This window comes from Sphaerodactylus townsendi, linkage group LG04 (assembly GCF_021028975.2).
Source record: "Sphaerodactylus townsendi isolate TG3544 linkage group LG04, MPM_Stown_v2.3, whole genome shotgun sequence".
NCBI classification, from domain to species: Eukaryota; Metazoa; Chordata; class Lepidosauria; order Squamata; family Sphaerodactylidae; genus Sphaerodactylus; species Sphaerodactylus townsendi.
Window position 1 is genome coordinate 76,846,871 of NC_059428.1, and position 15,203 is coordinate 76,862,073.

General features: G+C 44.7%; 1 protein-coding gene across 3 annotated transcripts in view; it reads left to right on the forward strand.

The window, feature by feature from the left end:
- The window catches only part of DMD (dystrophin), a 1,175,169-nt gene that overhangs the window by 563,144 nt on the left and 596,822 nt on the right, over nucleotides 1-15,203 (forward strand). For all 3 annotated transcript variants that reach the window (XM_048495459.1, XM_048495460.1, XM_048495467.1), the window contains one exon: nucleotides 1,956-2,128. In XM_048495459.1, the coding sequence (XP_048351416.1) occupies nucleotides 1,956-2,128 (173 nt within the window). The remainder of the gene's footprint in view (nucleotides 1-1,955; nucleotides 2,129-15,203) is intronic.

The window sequence follows — 15,203 nt, forward strand, 5'->3', positions numbered from 1 at the left end:
CCAAGGTTGGTAGAAGCCTGGAATGTGGAATGCTGCACAAACAGACAGACACTGAAACAGTTTTGGAAGCTAATTCTATGCAGAAAACTGCTATCCAGAATGTTGAAATGGCTCAAACCTAAAATGATGATGTTTAACAAAACATGCAAATCAGTATGAAACAGCATCCTTTGAATGAATATGATGTATGAGAAATCAATCATTACAATCTCTGTGCAATTTCTGTATTGTCATGATTTCATTCACGTATTAGGATTTAAGCTTAAATACATTTATCTCCCAAGCTTTTGAAAACATGTGAGGCAAGAAAACGAATTGAAACATTGTGGGAGCCTTGGTCAGTGTTGTGTATCTCAGAGGGAACTATTGTTCAATAGTGGATGATTTTGGCCAGAGAAGTGTTTTGCTGACTGAAGGGTGGTTCTCGGGATGTCAATCATCATTGTATGATATCTGCCTGCAACATTTTTAATGTATCAAAAAGCTTTTGATTCCCATAGGTTGACTTTAAAAAGAGTATGATTTCTCTGTTAGCCAGTCCTCGCTCTCTACTACTATGAATGCAGTCCGATTGAATAAATTAATTAAATTTATTCAAATGCCTCTTGTCTCCTGGAATTCATCCTGCCCCCCTTTCCAGCGGGAGCTTGAGTAGCCAGCCCCAAGTTGCTCTTTTGGGGTAACAAGTATGCTGAATTAATTATTCAAAGAGGACTCCTCCCGAAAAAATAATTAAGTAGGTAGGTAATCTCTGGTCACTTGGCAACAAAGCTCCCTGTTAGTTGGCAACATGGCTCACAGTCAGTTAACAACAATCTCCAGTCAATTGTCAACAAAGCTCCTGGAAAGTTGGCAACCATGGTGACAAGACTCCTGGTCAGTTGGCAATAAGAACATGTTCCCCAGTAGGTTACATTTTCAAGGTCTCTTTCTCAGTAAACCAATAAATGCTGGCTGAAATTTCTTATAGGGGTGTATAAATAGTTGTGATTCTCATATCCCCAATTCTGTTAAACTTGCTATTTTATGCTGATTTCAGGCACATAGTGTTCACATACACCCTCTTAGTATGTCTTGGCTTTCAACATTATTTATTATGTATATGGGTGTAGTATGGTTGTACAAGCTGTTCTGAATCAGCAGGCTTAGAGATTATCTGCTTGTGCCAATATTGCAGAGGCAGAAAATAAGATATTATTAAATTCACTGCCTGTTCAGAACTTTGATTCTTAAGCTCTGGGCCAGAGGAAGGGAACTAGATGGTTAATCTAGCCTGCACTCTTCAACAGGTGGTGTCTATTTGCAAGGAATTATCACTTTGAGAATTTCATTTGCTCATGAGATGTCAGAATTGTTCAAAATTTTAAGTATGCCTAAAACTTTCAGAAATAGTTTCTAAGTAAAGTATACAAATAAAGACTTGACAGTGCAAACTGTATGTTTCTAGGTTTATTAAAAACTCTGTGGCATCAGCCAGGGTGACTGGAAAATCAGCATAAAGAAACATAACTAGGTTTCCTTCATTTAATGCCTCACTTCAGGCCTTCAGATGTTAATTAACAGCTCTCTAGTTTTAACCTATGTCATGGATTCAGTTTGCTTTTTAGATCCATAACCAACTTTATCCAGTGCAAAGCTGATGGTTACGAAATACTAACAGGTTATATTATAAAATTATATTGAAAACATTAAATGTCATTTGTACTACAGCCATCTCTCCTACAAAAAAAAGTCTTCATTCCTTACCTTCATACCAGAAGTCCATTGTTCTCCTAAGACCCACTGTGAATCCATTCCTTCCCATTTCACTAACAAACTGTTTTAGGACTTACACATATTCTTTATCAAGTAGTGTACTGACATTATTCTGCTTATTACAAATTACAGACAATTATGTCCTCTTTTTAATATTCTGCTTACATCTTTTGTTTTTTATCTTTAATGTGGATTTGCAGAAAATCAAAGATGGCCTTGGAAGGCACTCAGGTCAGATTGAAGTTGTTCGCTGTAAGAAGACAGCCGTTATGAAAAGTGCCACACCTGCTGAAGCTGCAAGGATACAGGAAAAGCTGACTCAGCTTTCATATCAGTGGGAAAAAGTTAACCAGATGTATCGGGACCTACAAGCGTAAGTAGCAACTTTACGGTGGTGTGTTATCTATGATAACCCTTTTAACATTTGGCTTATTATGTATGATTGCACCTTTGGGTGTTCTCTATGCACAATATTTTTGTTGATTCCAGACTGTATCCTGTACCCTATCTTAATATCTGGAGAGAGGAGGTATTTCTAAATGAATGAATTGGAGAATTAATTTAATGAATTGACTACAAAAACTTCACTATGTTTGATTACTTATTGCTTTAACCAAGATTTATCTTAGGCTGATTCCACATGGGCAAACATGAGTGTAGGATGCTATAAAACCTGGGGGGGGGGTTGAAGGAGGGGAGCTTTGCACAGGTCCCACCCAATCAAGTCTGCCCAGTTTTATTTTCCCCAACCCAGGTTTTTTGAAAATCACTAAACTAGCTATTCTTCTGAAAAATCCTGGATTGGAACCACACCCAAGCAAATGGCCAGGGAGGAGGATCTTTGTCTCCCTTCTGCCACACCCTCCATGATGAGGGAAAAGTTGCTTACCATTGCCAGGCTGTTCCAGGGAGGCCCCTTTTCCATTTTTTTTATTTTGCTGGTTGCAAAATAAGGTGCAGCCAATCATATTGTGGGACGATTGGCATGGCTTTGGGGACTCATCTTTGCATGCCTGCATAGCTATGCATGTGTAGAAGGAAATTAAAAAGAAAGAGAAGTGTGTTCGTGTGAAGCACAAAAGCTACCCAGATTGTTTTCATGGGCTCCAATTGCTGCCTGCATGAAATGCATGTGAATGGGTAAACAGGGAAACGGGTTTCTTTATCACGACTGCAACACATTATAAATTTGCTGTGTGGAATCAGCCTTAGTAATCTTAGTTAAGATTCCATCTCAGTTAAAGCAGAGTGCTCCTTATAGCATGTGCTGAACATTGTTTTCCTGGTTTTCAAGGATTGGTCTTACAAGCAATAGATAGAAATGAAAGCAAAAAAAAAGTATTTTGGATCCACTCCTTTGCTACAAGGCCACACTAGTTGCTATTGTATCAAAAACCACTTGGTAATTGATATATAATTGTTTAATTAAAGATGATGAATTTGGATGAAAAGTAAACTTTGCATATAATGTTGCATTCATAAAAAGAGAGGAAGGAGAGTTGTGCAAAAAGCAGGCTGCAACTTTATTAAGATTAACCATTACAATAGGTGGCTTAACAGCTAATGGGCTGGGACATGAGAATTGTAAGAAAGTGATGCTCAGCTGTGAAGTAGAATATTAGGAAGAGAATGAAATCAGATAAGTCTACTGAGGTTGGTCATTGCTGCCTTTAAACACCACCCAGGACTACCTTCAGGGCTTGTTAGAGTACCCATACCCAAAGTATTTGAGAATAATTCTTTAGTGAATTATAGACATCGTCCTATTTCCTATTCTTGCCGGTTGTGAAAGCAACACTTGAAATTAAAAAACCACAGCAGTCCAGATACAAGCATGCTTTTTCAATGGAATCAGTACAGATCCACAGCTACTCTAGGCTTTTGGCAAGAATTCCTCACAAATCTCATCAGGCAGCAACCAACAAAGGTTCATTGAACCTGTACATCAAATTCCATACAAAATTTGCAAAAATCATAATACTATGTCAGGTATGTGCAAAATTATAGTGAGGCTGTGATGCCAGGACTCTGTTTTAAACCCCAAGAACTACCCTGAGAAATATATGTCTACCCCGACTTGGATGCTGCTTTGCTCTGCCATCATATCCGGTACCCATATGCTGCTAGTAAAGAATGGAAGATAGGACATTCCTGTTGGATAGCAACAGAACCAAGTAGCAACTTAATCCAGTTCTGGCCAAGATGGTCTCCATGCCTAAATCTGTGTTATTAATATTGTTGTATGTCACATCTTGGCTCCAACTAATAATAGTGACTCTTGCACAATAATAAAATTTAGTTAGAATAGTGGTAAGTTCAGTGGAAACAGCTGACAGAACAGAGCAGGTGAATATGACTTAGGAGTGAGGTGGCATTTATTTTTCATTTCATTTGTTGCCATTGTTATCATTTTCCATTAACCTCATTTTTGTTGCTGTCATTGATGATTCTTTTGGGTTTTCGGCATCATAAACACATTGATATGCCAATGACAAACAATTTTAAAAGTGTTATCTTTCATGAAGAACAAAAACGAAGACTCACAGGTTTGTTTCTTAAAACAGAGAAATCAAAAATGGGGATATTTGAATCAAACTAGACACCTTTTGAAATTGGCAGTAATTTTTCACTTGAAGTAAACACTGGGCTGCAAAAATGTGTAAAAATTAATGAACTTGGATTCTTTTGAAATGTTTTATGTTCAGGATTCATTATGCGCAACTTTTGTGGCAGAATATAAGGTTAGTTTTATTTCCAAGGAAAATTCTTTCAGTACAAACCTAGGACTCATAGCCCTAAAATAGTAATACTATGAAGATATATTGAAAAGCTAAAGGATTGCCACTGAACTCTACAGTAGAACTGAGTGATCTAAACTAACTGGGTTTATGTGCCCAGCATTCAAAGGCAGAATTCTACAGTCATGGTAAGTGTAGAGAAGGAGTGGAAACTCAGAAACATTTTAATATTTGCAGAATTTGTTGGCTAAGCTTTTGACTTTCTATTAAACAAAAATAGTAGTGATTAATGACATTTTAAAAGCCTTTTTATCACTGCACTAATTAATATCAGAAAGAACAATACTGTATATAGTAAGAATGTTAAAATGAATTGGGAATATTACAAATCGTAGAAGTGTATAGAGGTGTATTTTAACCTGTCTCATCTAGAAAAAATTCAGTACCTACCTCTTGTTTTTATTCATTCTTTGATGATACACTCTCCTATTTTCTTCCAATGTGGCAGTTTAAATGGTTGTTGATCCTTGTGCTGGTTTCATTCAGTGCATTTGGCTTAGTTGAAATTGCTATAGGAGTGAGCTGAGAAGATCAGTTGGAGCTGGAGTAGAAAGAATAAGTCATTAATCCGCCACATGTCACTACTGTTTGGCCTCTTCTTCTAAAGTGTAACTTGGAGACAGATGTATAATCTGGGACTGTTTCCAGGTTCATTTTTCCTCATATGAGGCACTCAGCATTGTCTGCATTATGCAGGCTTCTTTTCTATTTGTCTCAGCGCCATCTGCAGCAGTGAAAATGCGTTATATTTGCATTACATGGTGAGGTGCTCACAAAGAGAATAACAATGTTTTCTCAAAGCTTAGCTTCAGCCAAATTTGGGTCTCTAATCAAGAAAAAGGAATTCCCTGAATCTTCTACTGGTTTGGGAGGTTTTTTTAACCAGAATTATTTTATCTATTTCCAACTAATATTTGCTTTCTCCGACTGAGAATATAGTATGTAGTATAAAGGAATATGTTCTTTGATGATACACTCTCCTATTTTATTTATTTTCAGGATTTCTGCTATTATTGGTTGTTGTGGGTTTTTCGGGCTGTGTGGTCGTGGTCTGGTAGATCTTGTTCCTAACATTTTGCCTGCATCTGTGGCTGGCATCTTCAGATGTGTGTCACAGAGAAGTCTGTTACACACTGTGTCTAATGAGAAGTGAATGTTTCGCGGAGTATATATTGTCCATGTCCCAGGGTGGGGAGCCAACTCCAGTAGAGATGCATAGGGTGGAACTCTACGCGCAAAGGTGCACAAGGTTGCATTGGGTTGCGGTTATCAGTCCGACCTGGGTGAGTCTGCTCAGCCTGCCTGGGCCTGCCGCTAAGCAGAAGTCCACTGGTGAGCTGTCAGCTCTGCTGCCACTAGGGAAGGAGTGAGAGTTCCTTCCCCACCCACCCCATTGGGCCACCAGTAGGTGGGGGCCTGACAGCTACAACAGGAGTTCCACTTGCAGCCCAAGGCAGCCGGCCGGTGCAGCCCTGCCTCGGGACAGACCTCCTGCTTGGTCTGCCTGCCCGCCTCGTCCACTCAAGCAGAAGTCCACCTGGGTGAGCTGCCGCCTGCTGCCACTGGGAAGGAGTGAGAGTCCTTCCCCACTCCACCCCATTGGGAACAACACCTGCAGGGGGGTGGGGCCTGGACAGCCAGCCACAACAGGAGTTCCACCCAGCAGCCCAAGGCAGCCAGCCTGTTCAGCCCTGCCTGGGACAGCCCCTCTTGTTGGTCTGCCAGTTCTGCCTGCCTGCCTGCCTGCCCAAGCAGAAGTCCACCGGGTGAGCTGCCTCTGGCTGCCACTGGGAAGGAGCGAGAGTCACTCCCCACCCACCCCATTGGGAACTCCTGCAGGCGGTGGGGCCTTCCAGCTACAACAGGAGTTCCCGCACCAGCCCGCAGCCTCAGCCTGTTCAGCCTCCGCCTGGGACAGGACCCTCCTGTTGGTCTGCCCTGCCTGCCTCCCGCCTCACAAAGCAGAAGGTCCACCGGGTGAGCTGCCGCCTGCTGCCACTCGTGGGAAGGAGTGAGAGTCCCTTCTCCCCACCCACCCCTACTTGGGAACACCTGCAGGGGGTGGGGCCTGGCAGCTACAAATGGAGTTCCACCAGCAGCCCTCCAAAGGCAGCCAGCCTGTTCAGCCCTGCCTCGGGACAGACCCTCTCCTGCTTGGTCTGCCTGCCTGCTCTGCTCTGTTGCAGAAGTCCACCTGGTGAGCTGCCGCCTGCGCGCCACCTCGGGAGTGGGAGTGAGAGTCCTTCCCCACCCACCCCATTGGGAACACCTGCAGGGGTGGGGCCTGGCAGCTACAAATGGGAGTTCCACCAGCAGCCCAAGCGCAGCCAGGCCTGCTCAGCTCCCGGCCCTGGGACAGACCCTGTTCTCCCGCTGGGTCCCTGCCTGCTTGGTGGTAGTAGTTAGCGAGGCTATGGGGCTCGTGAGGAAGCGGCTGAACAATGCCGGGGCACCTACTTTGGGCGCAGGGGATCCCGTGGTATTGATGGACGGGTAGATATAGCGTAGGCAGCGCCATATGATAGAAGACTAACAAGATATACGGTCGTTTCGCTCGCCTTCTGACCTCCGACCTATCCTAAGAGATCACGGTGGCAGAGTTCAGGGTTACTCTGCTTCACCGGTCGCTGGTAAAAGCTGACTTCAATGCCAGGTCCATCAACACAAAATCCAGCTGTGTTCCCAGGATTATCTCGAAGCCTCCAACAGATGGACTCCTGGCTTTGTAATTTCACTGAAACCCTGCGCGCTGAGGGTGAAACTGCCGCCTTTGTGGGCGGTCACGCCAATTCACCCGGTTCAAGGCGGCTCTCCACCAGCAACGTAACACAGGGCCGGGGAGGTATGCATGTTCATCCTGCGTGATCTCATTCCTTCAGGGCTGCCCCCATCCCAGAGATTTCGCCTGCATGGAGTGTAACGGCCTAGAGTGGGTTGGTCATGGAGAGGATGAGCGTCCTCCTGGTGTACCGGGTCGCCTAGCCGCCATTCACTGGTGACATGCTTCCGCCGCGGCCGCTGGAGGTGTATGATCAACTGGCATTGCGGTTCCTCAGTCTTATTGTTCTGGGGACTTAATGTCATGCGTCGACAATCGCCAAGCAAAAAAGGCGTGGCTTTCGCGGACCTGGTGTCATCCATGGCGCATCTAGGCCTCTCCTGGTGAGTTCTTCTGGCCCCACTCATGAGGTACGCCACACGCTTGGATTTGGTCTTTGGTTTGGGTTAATATGGTCATATCCCTCTACGGATAGAATGCCATGGTCTGACCATTACGCCTTTGAAGGTTCGATGGCTCCTGCCACGCCAAACCTCGGCCTTCCAGGCGTAGGGCTGATTTATGTACCGCCTCGCTGGAGACTTATGCGATCCGGATTGGTTTCCTGAATGCTCTGCGGGACCCTGAACCCGCCGGCACACTCGGCTGGAGCAGTGGTGGAGGGACTGGAACTCCCGCTCTCCGGCGCTATCTGGTGATTACGAGCCCCGGCGCCCTTCTCAGCCTTCAGGTTCTGGGTGGCCTTTGGTATACCGAGGAGCTGGCGCCATATGGAATGACCATGCCACCATCACTGAGCGAAAGTGTGGCAGAAATCTCGCGAACGGGCACTGCGCTAAATATCCCAGTGGACGCTACGGGCGCCTGCGAGATGGCAAATGGCGGGAGGCGGTGAGAGGCTTTCTTCTCCTCCTCTCTTTGCGCCTGCCAGCTCCTCGCCTCGGGCGCGCACTATTTTACATTTATAATTCGGCTCCTTGACCTCCTTATCGGAAGGGTCTACAACCATCGAATGCATTGGCTATTAGCTGTGAGGCATTCATGGAGCTTTTTTGCAGATAAAGTCACGTTACGCTTCGGGACCTTCCCTACTAATGCTATTCACAATTAGTGAACTGGAGGCTCCCTTGCCGCCTTCAGCTCCAAGTTTGGGCTCCAGAAGTTCTCCCTGCTCCGTCATTGCTAAGCGATACAGGGCCTTGGCTGCTGTTATTAGACCTACTACTCTGTCCCTCTGGATCCGCAATGGCCTCCTGGCTGCAAAGCTTGTCGGGCTATGGAGCTATCCACCCCATCTGTTGCAACATCACTCAATGGCTCCCTTGGAGCAAGGGTCTTTTCCGGATGGGCTGGAAGGAGGGCAGTGGTCATCCCACCTGGGTACAAAGACCATCGCTAGGATCCAGGTGGTGATACCTGGCCACCACTCGCTTCCGCCGAATCTTTCGCTTCTCTGGGGAAGGTAATTGAGAGAGTGGTGGGAGCAGCTTCAGGGTTTCCTGGATGACGATCGGGTTGTAATCTTCCAGTCCGCTTCCGCGGCAAAATGGGACGGAGACCGCCTTTGCCACCGTTTCATCACACGCCCAGATGCAACTCGCACCGGGCGGATCGGGCCGCTGTTGGAAGTTTTGTTAGATCTTACCGCGAAAGCGCTTTTGATATGGTCGCATCACGCACCTTGACTCCACCGCTCTGGCCGCCTCGGGCACGGGCAACCGTCCTCTGCGTGGACGGCCCTTCGCTTCTCCTCGACCGAGTCACAAAGCGCGTGAAAGCGGGATGCAGCTCTCCTGAGGTGCCCTTCGCCTTAGGCAGCGGAGTACCTTATGGAGCCGCCAGGCTACCCTGGCTTATTATTTAACATCTTTATGCGCGCACCACTTGCTCAGTTGGAAAGCGGGAGCCAAATGGGCTGATCTATTACCTCCGGCCATGCCCGGCCATTCCGTTGATGAGGGGAGGGTTGCCGGTTTCCCGCGGCTCTCCAGCATTGCTTGGAGGCGGCAGCCTGGTTGGTCGCAGCAGAGCAGGTCCCAACTGCATCCCATCGGCACGGGAGATCCCCTTCTGGCTAGACCAGAGGGGTGAGGTTAGGGATTTCTCCAGTGCAGCCGGTGTGGGAAAGGGGAGTCCCTACGCAGTTTAATTCTGTTCGCAAGTCTGGGGTCCACTCCTGACTCGCCTCTCTCTAATGGAGACCCATAGTACCTATACAACCTGGACTGCAGTATTTTTCCACCTTTCGCTTAGGTCTGGCGGTTGGCTCCCTTCCTCCTCCCAGGCTGCTATGGATTCACACTGTGATCCAAGCAACGGTCACCTCCAGGCTGGACTATTGTAACCCGCTGTACGCGGCCTCTCATTGCGCTTGATCTCGAAGTTGCAAAACTGGTCTCAACATGCGGGCAGCACGCTCTGCTCACAGGAGGTTTCTTCAGAGAACACATCCAGCTCCGTGCTGCTAGGCCAGCTGCATTGCCAGCTCCGGGTTGAATTCCTCAACTGCCCTCTTCAAGGTGTGGGTTTTGACCTTTAAGGTTTTATGCTGGGCTCTGGAACCCTCAGACCTTTCTCGGGACTGTATCACCCCATATGTTCCTAACCTCGGCTCTGCTTCCTGCAGAGGCTTAACTTGCACTATGCCCCCCGGCCCCTGCCATGCCACTGGAGCCTCCCACTGCCTGGCTAGGACCTCCACGGCACTGGCTCCCGCCTGGTGGGCACCCCTCTCTCTGAGTTGTCCTCGGGCCCTGCAGGACCAAAGTGAAATTCCAGAGGGCCTGTCAGCACTGTGTGTTGTCTCCAATCGGGCTCCAGGAGTGTCCACGTTGCTGATATGGTGCTCCCCTTACTGCCCCTGCCTCCCCTAGGGTGCAGTTAGCATCAGGGTCCCCATTGATGGGTCCTTCCATCCCCCCACTCCTGGGTGTAGGTTTTAAAATTGGGGTTTGACTTTTATTATGTACATGGTTATTTGCTGTTTCATGAGTTTTAAGCTATTTTATGTATCACTATTAATGTTTTGTCACCGCTGTTTTAAAAGATTTTAGTGACTTGTTTCTACCTAAGGTTTTATATGTACACTACTCGCCTCGAGCCCCTAGAGGATGGGGCGGTATAAAAGTTTAATAAATAAATAAATAAATAAATAAATAAATAAATTTACATTGTTAGTCACATTTGCATTCCCTGCAGTAGCAGCAGAATTGGTGAATGCAAATCCTGTGTCTGGGTGGAGTCCATTGTCCATGGACTTAGCATGGCCTTTGATTCTGGTGTTTTTAAGTACTGCTAGCCAAGCTTTGTTAATTCTCAGAGTTTCTTTTTTGTTGTTGTTGAAGTTGTCTTGGTGTTTGTGAATTTCAATGGCCTCCCTGTGCAGTCTGACATAGTAACCTTCCAAACTGTCCAAATTTCAGTGTTTTCAAATAAAATGTTATGTCCAGTCTTGCTTAGGACATGTTCTGCTACTGCAGATTTTTCAGGATGGTTAAGCTGACAGTGTCTTTCATGCTCCTTAATAATTTTGTGGTTCCTATGTAGACCTTTCCACAGCTGCAGGGTATGTGATAGACTCCTGCAGAAGAGAGGGGGTCTCTCTTGTCTTTTGCTGAGCATAGCATCTGCTATATTTTCCTCTTTGGTTTGTAGGCTATGTTTTTCCATTAGTTTCCCTATTTGATCAGTGATTCCCTTGATGTGGGCTGTGGTGGGCTGTTTCTCCTCAGTCCTCTGGATTTCTCTTAGTCTTCAAGCTCTTTTGATTTCTGTTATAGAGTAGCCATTAGCCTGCAGAGCCCAGTCTTGATGATTGATTTCATCAGGGAGGAAGTAAGGTTCACAAATTTGTTTTGCACAATCTGTCAAACTTTTGATTATGCCCCTTTTTTGTTGTGGGTGGTGGTTGGAATTTTTATGTAGATAACGGTCTGTGTGTGTTGGTTATTTGTAGACTGTTTGGCCCAATTGTTGGTTAGTTCTGCGAAAGACCAAGACATCTAAAAAAGGCAGTTTTCCTTCTTTTTCAGTTTCCATGGTAAATTGGATGTTTGGGTGGATGCTGTTAAGGTGGTCCAGAAAATTCAGCAGTTCCTCCTCGCCATGGCTCCAGATTGTAAAAGTGTCATCCACAAATCAGAACCAAGTTGCAGGTTTCCTGGGTGCTGTTTTGAGGGCTTGTTTCTCAAAATGTTCATGTAAAAATTGGCTATCACTGGGCTGAGGGGGCTACCCCATCTGTCTGCTCAGAGTAATCATTGTCCCATTAGAAGTAGCTGGTTGTTAGGTAGTGTTGAAAGAAAGCTGTGGTGTCGTCTGGAAAAATCCGGCTGATGAGTGCAAGTGAGTGTCTTTCACTGGAAATGTGTCTTTCACTGTCTTTCACTGTTCACTCACTTTGGTTAACAGTGAGACAACATCGAAGCTGATAAGTCTGTCACTAGGGTTGAGATGGAGATTGCTAATTTTTGCGATGAAGTGGGCTGAGTCTTTAACATAGTACGTTGTGTGTTCAATGTGGCTTTGTAACTGTGAAGTCAAGAATTTTGTCAGTTTGTGCTGTCTTAAGAAGGTGGTAACATTGTAAAAATAATAGTCATGATTAAATTGTATGTTTATCTTTAAAATTTTGTTTCTGATTGATTTACAGATAGCTTTTACTTCAGTAACAAAAGCTTGCATTTCTTTGGCTACTAAAACTGTCTCAAGTATCCTGGACATTTTATTTAGGGGATTGCAGGTTCTCACATCTTTGCCGTAAGGAAGATTCTTGTTCAGATCAAACTATCTCTAATATGCTATCTTTCTCCTTTTTCCCAACAATTTGATTATCCAGGGAATAATTTTATCCCCAATTTTTTTATTTGTAGATAAATGTTCATCCTTCTTAGTCTATTGAAATGAATTGAATTCTGTTTAGGGCTGAACAATTTTCCTCATGGAAGACTTATGGTCACTGAAAATATAGGATTTCCTCCCAATTAAGAATGAAGACTCTGAACATTCCTACTTTGAAGATGCAATTAAATCAGCAGATGATTCCCAAAATCTTGTCTTCAGATGGGGGAAGCAGAATTTTATTGTTTGAATGTGCTCCTTCGATCAAAGAACTTAGCAAAATGCAAAGTATTGTATTTTATTTTTAGCTGTTGTCTAAATATTCCTGCCAGAGTTAGCACAAAATACTTTAGCATTATGACAAATTGCATGAACCTTTATTTCTTGTTTTAATCTTTTGTTTGCTTTAATGCCAATTTTGCTGTCACTGTTTCATTGGGTTATGGTCCTGAAGCCATCTGTTTTTTTTGCTGAGAAGCGTTTGAGCTGCACACACACACAAAACATTGCTAGGGAAAACGGAGATTAAGGCAGACAATATGGCCTCTAGCACTTTGCTTCTAGTTATAAGAACTGGATGTATTTATTACGACTTTGCCCTTGAGACATGGATCAAACATCATTGCCATTATACATTTTTGATGCTGAAACCTTGGGACAGTTTTAGAAGCATTTGAAACTTTTCTTTTTTTGCTTTCAGATTCAGTTTGTCAGTTACTTTTATGTATGATTCACCAAGAGATGGTGACGGGAGGCTGTGGTTTGCTGGCTCTCCCCTGCTAGTTTGGTATTTTTCCTTTTAATCTTTAAATAAAGCAGCTATGGTGACTAGCATTTAGTTTTCTTTTTATGTGGTTCTATTAGGTCATATAGTCAGCACTTTCTAGCTGTTTTTTAATTTCCTATGAAGGGGACTGATAAGGTTGATAAGGTGGCAGCTGCAACTTGTTAACAAAACTTACATTTACTACCAAGGTATTTCTTATTTTTTATCCCTTTTTACTCACCTGTGCTATTCATTGATGTTTTTGATTTATTTGGACTACTTGACCTTGCTGAGCTTAATAGGTTTATTAAACAAGTTGTTATTGCCCAGTCATTTTTAACATGAGGAAAAATGCAAAGTGTCACTTTTCTTTGGATTTATGTAGTGAGAAACCTAGTAAACAAACTAGGATGGACCAATTTCTTGAAGAAAATTCTGTTATACTGAATGGACTACCACTTTCTAACGGATATACTCCATTAGAACCTGAGTTAGCTGAGCCAGCTGAAGATGAGACTGCTTTTATGAATCAGGTTTCAGATGGAATACAAACTGAATTGTCTTTTAAGGGAATTGTTAGTCAGTCTAACCCACAAGCAAAATCTCTCTATGTATTGTTGAAGGCTTTCATGGCCAGAATCACTGGGTTGCTGTGTGGTTTCTGGGCTGTATGGCCATGTTCCAGCAGCATTCACAGGATGACTATAGACAATAAACTATATGACTATAGACAATAAACACTAAATATGACTATAGACAATAAACACAGGATGACTATAGACAATCAAAGGGGACAAAGGCCAGACTACTTCTATTCAGACGCCTCACATATTGACCTTGCTATCTCCATTGTTACTAACATGCTACACTTCATTGTTACTCACTTGCCAGGCCACTCCTATTCAGATGCCCTCACCTATTGACCTTTACTCACAGGTATATATACTCCACTTGCTTTCCTTTCCTACTATCAGATCCTCTGAAGATGCCAGCCACAGATGCAGGTGAAACGTCAGGAGAGAATGCTGCTAGAACACGGTCATACAGCCTGGAAACCACACAGCACCCCAAAATCTCTCTATCTCTCTATTAAAGTAATGCTGATTGCAAAAACTGTGGATTTACTTTTGGCCAACTTGTCAGTTCTTGGAACTAAAATAGATCTTCTTACCTTCCAGATTGACTCTTTAAGGCCAGTTTCTTATGAGTGGGAATTGAGAGCACAGTAAATAAGTCATAGCAGCCAAATAACATTATCAACTTGTAAACAAAGTGTCAGACACCAGTCCCTTTGCCAACTATGAACTCTTCTTCTGCTTTGTTTTTGCAAAAATGTAAAGTGGCAGTTTATATTGGGAAAACTGCCTTGAATTATAATAGATGGTTGAATATTATTATGATTAAATTATCCTTGAGTATGTTACTAAACTATTCACCAAATGAGACTTAATTGTTATCTTTTGAACAACTCCCATACTTTAATGGATATAAAATAATTGTCTTGAGCGGCAGAATCCCGAAGTACTGGGTCACCTGGGCGCCCGCCCGCTGTGGCCCCCTTCCTGCTGGGGTGCAGGCTCAAATTGCAGAGGCTTCTGTGGCATGCACCATGAGCCCGCCCCACCCCAAGACTCATACGGAGGCCTCCAACCATGGGGAGGACCAGTGTGCAAGCTCAGCCTACCCCTAAAGATTCACTCCTCTGCCCAAACCACCACTGAGCTGAACATTCAGCTCCCGCCACAGCCTTGCAAACCCTCCAACCAGTCCAAGGGTGCCTGCCACACAGCATGTTGCCAGATGTCCAGTCCATGTTCAGATAGGTGCACACCGTATGAACTGAAGAGTGCATGCTCCTGGGTGGTTATATCAGGGTGTGGGATGACACTACCACAGAGCTCCCAGGCCACCCGCGCTGCCGCCTTACACACCTTGTGTTGTGCCACATCCACTTTCTTCGTCTCCCAAGCATATCTCCAGCAAAGACATGGGAGCAGTCGAGACTAAAACAGTTTAACATCCGGAAACAATTCCAGGTCTTCATGGAGGCCGGCCACCATCCGCAAGGACAGTTCCAAGCCCTTTAAAGCCGGGAGGTCATTCTCGCCCAAGTGAATGACAAGCCCCTGAGGTGCACCAAACCTCCAAAGTGTCTCCCATATGGCTGGCAACAAGGCCTCCCAGTACATACCCTGCTGGCCGAGCCAAACGACATCCACACCCTTGCCAAGGGCCAGATCTTCACCCCAAGGAGTTGAGTGCACGT